The 8,630-nt window shown below is 33.3% G+C and overlaps 1 protein-coding gene across 2 annotated transcripts in view; it reads left to right on the forward strand.

Moving 5' to 3' along the window:
* Positions 1-8,630, forward strand: part of Pgm2l1 (phosphoglucomutase 2 like 1) — a 152,843-nt gene that overhangs the window by 121,275 nt on the left and 22,938 nt on the right. For both annotated transcript variants that reach the window (XM_023716632.1, XM_004632521.3), the window contains exons 7-12: positions 267-456; positions 764-861; positions 1,635-1,815; positions 5,319-5,412; positions 5,770-5,899; positions 6,121-6,310. In XM_023716632.1, coding sequence (XP_023572400.1) covers positions 267-456; positions 764-861; positions 1,635-1,815; positions 5,319-5,412; positions 5,770-5,899; positions 6,121-6,310 — 883 coding nt within the window. The remainder of the gene's footprint in view (positions 1-266; positions 457-763; positions 862-1,634; positions 1,816-5,318; positions 5,413-5,769; positions 5,900-6,120; positions 6,311-8,630) is intronic.

Consider the following 8,630-nt stretch of genomic DNA (forward strand, 5'->3'; position numbering starts at 1 on the left):
TAAATTTGATTGTGGAAGAGGTTGAATAGCTCTATCAATACAGGGAAAGCCTTATTAAATTGTGACTTAAATATTATATTTCAATATACCTGTTAAAATGTACATATTTTTTCTATCTTAATTACATTTTTGTTTTTTAAAATACTGAATCATAGATCTCTGCTGATGACTTTTAATCACTTTTTCTAGAATTTAAGTTTTTAATTATATGATAGGTGACACATTTTATGGTATTGATTGAATAGTGATTTTATTTTGCTTTACAGGGAATTAAACTCAAAGACTACCTTGAAATTTGTGCATACATCCTTTCATGGGGTTGGACATGACTATGTACAGTTGGCTTTTCAAGCATTTGGTTTTAAACCTCCAATTCCAGTACCAGAACAAAAAGATCCTGATCCAGACTTTTCTACTGTTAAATGCCCAAATCCTGAAGAAGGAGAATCTGTGCTGGTATTTTATTTAAACTATTATTAGTTTATTAAATCATCAGACTAGATAACACTTACTTACAATTCAGTTATTTACAAAAGCAGAAAACACTGTAGATTTTATCGTTTAAATTACATTAGTACAATAGGGTTGTTTGTTTGTTTGATATCTCCGTGATAGGTATCCCTACTTCTAGGCTTATTATTTTAAATTTAGCTAAACTGTAGATCTTTTAAAATCCATACTAACATAATTCCTACATTAAGGAATATTAAGACTGAATTGAGTTTCTTCAGTACGATGTAGTTTTCTGGGATCACTGTTTCAGGAACTTTCTCTGAGGCTGGCAGAAAGAGAAAATGCACGAGTGGTTCTTGCCACAGATCCTGATGCAGACCGACTGGCAGTGGCAGAACTTCAAGAGCAGTAAGTGGAACCTGTGTCTGAAGAAAAGCTTGAGCTTCAAGGGGCTGTGCTGCAGCTCAGTGGTAAAGTGCCTGATCAGCACAGCATGACTAAGGCCTGTTTGTGACCACCAACACTGAAAAAAAAGAAGTTTGAGCTTTTCAAAGCAGTTTTTTACCATAAGTCTTACAGGCTTATTGAAAAAATAACATAAAACTTACGTGAGCCTATTACTTGAAATGATCACCTAAGTTGATATTTCAACATTTTTTTCATTTTCTGAATCAAATAAAGACATTTATTTTTATAAAATTATAGTGATGTTATATATAGTTTTATATCCTGTTTTCTATTTCAATTGCACTCTAAGCATTTTTCCCTGTGATTATTGTGTTTTTTGAACCTATTAATTTTAAAAACAGCATAATATTCTAACAGATTACTTTATTAATATAAATCATTTCCTAATCTTGGTCCTCTAATTTGCTATGTGTTTTTGCCATTACATGTGATGGGTGTCCTTACATAAAGATGTAAACATTATAATTTTTGTCTCATTAAATAGGAGAATAAAAGTAGCATTGTAATAAATTTTCCAAAAGATATTACAACCATTTCTACCCTAAAGGTTATTCCTGGTCAATTAGAAAGGTAGTAGTAGTATTTTCTGAAAAGTCTAGTATAGTAGGGTTTAGTCTTCACTATTTGAATGATGGTAACTTTTATGTCTTAGGGTCAAGAAGTTTTGATGGGAAGCTAGAAAGGTATTGACTGAATTTTCATTCTCTCTGCAGTGGCCACTGGAAAGTTTTCACAGGGAATGAACTGGCAGCTTTGTTTGGATGGTGGATGTTTGATTGCTGGAAAAAAAATAAAGCAACCAATGCTGAAGTGAAGAATGTTTATATGTTAGCCACCACTGTCTCTTCTAAAATTTTGAAAGCAATTGCACTTAAAGAAGGATTTCATTTTGAAGTAAGCATATTATCCGTGTGGTGCTTTTCTCAACTTATACATATTTTAGGCTAAAGACATCTTTCCAACCAGACTGATATCCATTGATTTTATTTATGATTCCCTTACTTTTCCTTATTCTGTTCACATTGCTTACTATTTTGATAATTTAAACACCTGAGCAAGATTCATTTCATATATGAGTTTTTGACTGAGATATTCTTCAAAAATTACATCAATAGTCAGATGTGATTGTGCACTCTGAGCATGCAAAAGGATAGAGCAGGAGAATTGCTATGAGTTTGTGTTCAGCCTGGACTACAAAGTGAGTTCCAGGCCAGACTGAAGTGTATATTGAAACCGTTTCTTTCTTTCTTTTTCTTAACTGCTCACTAAATATAGTAAATATTTATTACTATTTGGGTACATTTTCTTTTTATTTCCAGGCTATGATTAAGCATTTAAAAAATTTTATAGAGAATACAAAATAGTAAAACAAATAAACATACATACAAACAAAAACATAAACAAAGAATCAGAAATGATACAGAATTTCACTAAACAAAATAATAGGAATTCAACAATATTTGTTATATTGTATGTTATCTTCAAATTAATTATTTAGATTACCAGATCTACACATGCAAAATTGGAAAAAAAGTTATAAGAAACTAAAAAGAAGAATAAAAATGTAAGGATTAACTCCTTCTTTCAATGGATAAGCAGAATTAAGCAATGCAATTGTTCAAGCCATCCTACATACATACGTTGATATATTGTTCCCCCATCTTCCGCTCATCCCAGTTTTTCTTTCCCTTTTCACAGTATCATAGTATCTATTGTACCTTTTAGATTTTATTTGCTCTTTCAGGTTTGTACACTAGTGAGACAATACAACGTTTGCACATGTGGATGTGATTTATTTCACTTAAGAATATGGTCTGTAGTTGCATCCATTTATCTACAGAAACCTCAGTTATCCTCTGTAATAACTAAGTAATGCTCCATTATATACAAATATCACATTCTTTATCCATTCCTCAGTTAATGGACATTTAGATTATTTCCAAGATTTAGCTATGACAAATTGCACTGCTGTAAACATGGGTGCACATGTATTGCTGTGGTAGATGTTTTTTACTTCATTTGGAAAAATGTCCTGGAAAGGAATAGTCGGGTTGAATGAAACCTTCAATCCTGTTTTTTTTTATGTTGATTTCCATAATAGTTGTACCAGTCTACACTTCCACCAACAGTGCAGAAGGGTTCCTTCTATGATACTGTGAAAAGGGTAAAACCACAGCCCTTCTGGCATTTGCTATTGGTTTACTTGTTGATGATAAGCATTTCTTTTTCAGTGTTGTTTTAATTTGCATTTCTCAAATGACCAATGATGTTGAACATTTTTCATATATTTATTTGCCACTTGTATTTCTTCAACTAAGAAGTGTATATTCATCTCAGATGCCCTTTTTTGGATTGGGTCTTTGAATTTGGGGAGGGTGATGATTTTTTAAAATTCTTTTTTTTTTAGCCTGAAATTTCATATTTATTTTATATATATTTATTTTACATATTGTATATTTAATATGTAATTGTTTTAAGTATAAATATTAATTATATATTTATTGTATATATTTTAATTTCAATCTTTTTGTAAAACTTCCACCTCTGGCCTCTAATAAAATTCTTTATGTGTTCTAGATAGAAGGCCTTTGTTGGAGGGGTAGTCGGTATAATTTTTTCCCAGTTTGTGGGTTTTCTTTTTACTCTGTTGGATATTTGCTTTGAAGTGCAGAAACTTTTTAAAAAGATGAGATCCCAGTTATTGATTCTTTGAACTATTACACATGTAGTTTGGATTTTGTTCACGAACTCTCTACCTGCCCCTATGTCTTTGAGATTTCTACCTACATTTTCCTCCAGAAGATGCAGTGCTTCTGTTTTAGTATTTGAATCTTTGATCTGTTTTGACTGTAGTTTTGTGCATAGTTATAGGCATGGGTCTAGTTTTAGCCTGTGCATGTGGAAAGCCAGTTTTTCTAGCACTGTTTATTAAAGAGGCTATCTTTCTTCCATTGAGCATGTTTGGCCCCTTTATCAAAGATAAGTGGCTTACTATGTTTGCAGTTGTGTCTGCATCTTCTAATATGTTCCATTGATCTTCAGATCTGTCTCTGTACCAGTACTATACTGATTTCATCACAGTAGTTTTATATTATAATTTCAAGTAAGGGATTGTGATACTTCCTGCCTTTCCTTTGTTTCCCAGCATTGCTTTTAATATTCTGGGTCTGTTCTGGTTGCAAATGAATTTGAGGAAAATTTTCTCTAGCTCTGTGAGATATACCAAAGGTATTTTAATTGGGATTGTGTTAAATCTGTATAACAGTTTTGGGAATATGGCCATTTTCACAATGTTGGTTCTTCCTATCAAGGAGCATGGAATATCTTTCCATTTTCTCAAATCCTGCTTGATCTCCCTTCTTATAGTACTGTAATTTTTACCAAATAAATCTTTTACTTCCTTTGTGAAATTGATTTGTAATACATTTTTTGTATGTTATTGTGAAAGACATGGTTTCCCCAATTTCTCTAAGTGTGTTCTTTGTTTTTGTACAAAAAATGCTATTGGGTTTTGAGTATTGGTTTTGTATCTTGCTATACTACTAAATTTGGTTATTAAATCTACAAGTCTCTAGGTAGGGTTTTGGAGTCTTCTATGTAGAGTATCATGTCATCTGCAAATAATGATACTTTCACTTCTCTTCCAGTCATTATTCCGTGTGTGTGTGTGTGTGTGTGTGTGTGTGTGTGTGTCTCAGGGGTAGAACACAGGGCTTGTGCTTGCCAGGCAAATGCTTATTCCATTGAGCTGTCTCCCTGGTTGGTCCCATTAGTTTTCATTTTTGTTTAGGTCTTTCTCTGGTTTTAGTATCAGAGTAATACTAGCCTCCAGGAATGAGTTTGGGAGAATTGCTTCCCTTTTAATTTCATTTAAGAGTTTTATTATATTGCACATTGTTATCTTGAAAGTAATTACTTTAAATTAATGGTTAAAATGTAGTTTCAAGGGCAGTTTTTGAGAAGCAATGTGATTGAACTCTGCCTCCATCTCTTACACACAGCATATTGGGTGAATTAACTTCAACCCTGAGCCACTGCTTTGACAACAGTGTTTGTGAGTATTAGCATAGATGAGGTAAAACACCTGTTATAGTACTTCAAAGATAATAGATAATAATAGTAATATATATACAACATTTTGTAACTGTATTCATTATCACTTATAAATGCTAGATTATATTTTATATGTACATCATCTTGTACTGTGTCATGTAAATAGCAGGCCATTGGTATTACCAGTCTGAATTTACAGCACTTTATTACTGACTGTTCTGTCATTATGCAACCTTTGTGGACCAAAGATCAAAAGAGAAGATCATTGTAAGATTGTCATGCTTTTAGTGATAAGCTTTTCCCTAACATATGGTTATGTCAGAGTAGCCTCCTCTGCATTTCAGGAAACATTACCAGGTTTTAAATGGATTGGAAGTAGGATAAAAAACCTCCTGGAAAATGGGAAAGAAGTCCTTTTTGCATTTGAAGAATCTATTGGTATGTAGTAAATATTAATTTTTTGAAATTTAATTGAGAGAATTTTTTGCATTTTATATTTTGAGTTGTAAAAACTGCAGAGAACTCAAAAATATGTTGTACGTTTTTTATCAAACAAAAAGAAAAAGAAACTAAAGGCTTCCTGCATATGTTCAGTATTAATGGCTTTCAGCTATCTCAAGGCTCTTAAATTCACTTGTTCTTCTGAGTAAATTTAAAACTTCTAAAATTGTAGGCTTAAATTTTTCCCTTTCTAAAGATAGTTTTCAGGGGTCTGGGAGTAGAGCACCTGCCTGGTAAACAGGAGGTCCTGAGTTCAATTCCTGGTTCCAAAAAATGATACTTTTTAATCCTCAGGTTTTCTGTGTGGAACTTCAGTATTAGATAAAGATGGGGTGAGTGCAGCTGTTGTTGTTGCTGAGATGGCATCTTATCTGGAAACCATGAATATAACATTGAATGAACAACTGATTAAGGTTTATGAAAAGTAAGTTCTGTTATACTAGATCAGTGCTTTTGTTGTTGTTTGTTTTATTTTGGTCTTACCGTTAGTTTTCTAAATTTGTTTTGAAGATTAGTTCATCCTTTTTTAAAAAAAGTATTAAAACTGTCTGAATTAGAAACTACTACTTTCTACAAAACATTGTAAAATTGGCTTTCAAAGGAGTTATATGAAATGTAACCTTAGCACTTTAAATCTTTGTGCAGATATGGTTATCATATGTCAAAAACTTCATATTTCTTATGTTATGATCCATCTACTATCAAAAATATATTTGAAAGGCTTCGTAACTTTGATTCTCCAAAGGAATATCCAAACTTCTGTGGATCATTTGCTATACTGCATATACGGGATGTTACCACTGGATATGATAGCAGTCAACCTAATAAGAAATCAGTAAGTACCCATCGTTTTTGTAAACAATGAAGTAAATTTAATGGCCAAACCTAGAGGTAGGGCAGGTTTCATTTGAGACTCAACTCAATTTCTCTATGTTAACTAATTTATTATAAAGGTTGTAATTTAAGAATAATCAGATGTAAGAAATGCATAGGTAAAGATACTAGGGGGTGAGGGAAGAGCACACTTCCATGCCTTCTTTTAGTATACTACCCTCCCAGAAAACCCATGTGTTCACTGACCCAGATGTTCTCAAAATACCTAATTTTTAAAATTTTTTAATATTTGAGTGTTTACAAAAAAGCATCAAAATTGTCAACATAGACATTTTTAGTGTATAAAGTCTACAAAATAACAACATAAATTCTTATATGAGCTACAGAGAAAATACCAATAGGATTCTAAAACAAAAATAATCTTTACTTCAATTTTTACACCTAAGGCGGTCCTTACACATAAAAATAGCAAGTTCCAAAAAAAAAAAAAAAAGCAAGTTCCATACACATGCATTGCCTACGCTGACAGCACATGGGCTTTGTTCTGGCATTTTTGTAGGGAATACTTGATATCTCATAGGTCTTGCTGTTCTTGCAGAAAGTTATATTTTACAAAATATTGTTGAACTATTAAATTCTTACTATGTAGTGTACATTTAGAGTAAACACCAACATTTTCATATCAGCTGTGTACTTACAAAACCTAAAAGATAACAGTAGAAATAAATTGCTCTGTATAGAATAGGATACATAGAATACCAATAGAGTTCTGCAGCAAAAATAATCTTTGCTTCAATTGTCAAACCCCAGGCAGCCTTCACACATGGTACGTGCTCAGTGCACACATCTTGCTTCCACTGACAGTACATGTTTAGCTTTCTTTTCCTATGTGGCAGGCCGTTCTTGTCACTTCTCTCATCTCCCTGATTTTTTTAGTGTGGTTTCCTTTACTTAAGTTTATTGGTACATTGGAGATATACATAATGATCACATTCACCATAGAAATAGGGTTTCGAAGATAGTGACTTCAACTTTTAATTTTTTGAGACAGGGTCTTGCTTTGCAATTCAGACTGGTTTTGAACTCACTCTGTAGCCCAAGATGACCTTGCTTGTGGCAATCCTCCTGTCTCAGCCTACTGAGTGTTGATATTATTATTTGGCGGGGGGGCGGTGAGGAAGGTTTCTTCCTCCATAGTCCTTGCTGGCCTTGCAGTGGTGCAGATCTTCCTGCCACAGCCTCCCAATTGCTAGGATTACAGGTGTGCACTACCCCCAGTTGAAAGTGTCTAATTAGTTTTAGAAGTTTTAAGCAATTAATAATAATTTATACTATAGCAAAATAGTGGGATTTTAGGCCTGTTTTTCAAGGTTAGAGCTCATTGTTTTTCTCCAGAGTAGTTTTAAGTCCACTAGCTAGTATCCCTGATTCTAATCTTCCATCACTCCCCCGATAACCATTTATACTACCCTGGTTTGAGGAGGATACAGGAAGAGAAAAAGAGAGAGACAGTAAAAGGAGAGAAAAAGTAAGTATGTGTGGATGCTAAGTCATGTTGCACATAAACCCTAAAGCCCTGTCATTTCAAAGCCACACATCTTTCTAATTACCACTTTCCTTTTCAGTTTTACTCCCATACCTGTAGCCAAACAGAACAACCTATAGTTCTCTATGTACATACATATTTATTTCTGTATTTTCCCTCCTCATTTGCAAATACTTTATTCAGTTTTGTCTTCAATTGTGTTTTTCCTTGGAATACATTTTACTTTCCTTCTTTCCCCCTCCCCTCATCTCTTATTCCCCTTTCCATTTGAACAAGTTCTGACTTCCTAATATCTTTCCTCTATTTTGATCATTCTTGATATTTTGGGTTCTTCACAGAAAAAAATCCAATGAGATCTTTAAACTTGTAGGCTTGATTTATTTCACTTAATATTATGCTCTCAAGGTGTGTCCATCTACATAAATATTCCTCAAGTTTATCTTTCTTTATGGAAGAGTAGTACTCCATTGTATATGGATAGATTTTCTTTTTCTTTCTTTCTTTTTTTTTTTCTTGGCGGAACCAGTGATTGAACTCAGGAGCTTGTGCTTACCAGGGAAGCACTTATTCTACTGAGCCATCTCCCCAGCCCCAGATTTTCTTTATTTACTCATCTGTTTTGGGGCATATGGGCTGTTTCTAGGATGTAACTATTATAAATTGTGCTGCTATAAACATAGGTATGTGTCTTAGTTACTCTTCTCTCCTTGCTGGGACAAATACCAGACACTCAAAATGAGGGAAGGAAAGGTTTATTTAGCTCACAGTTACTGGA

This window comes from Octodon degus, unplaced genomic scaffold (assembly GCF_000260255.1).
Source record: "Octodon degus isolate 3935 unplaced genomic scaffold, OctDeg1.0 scaffold00049, whole genome shotgun sequence".
NCBI lineage: Eukaryota > Metazoa > Chordata > Mammalia > Rodentia > Octodontidae > Octodon > Octodon degus.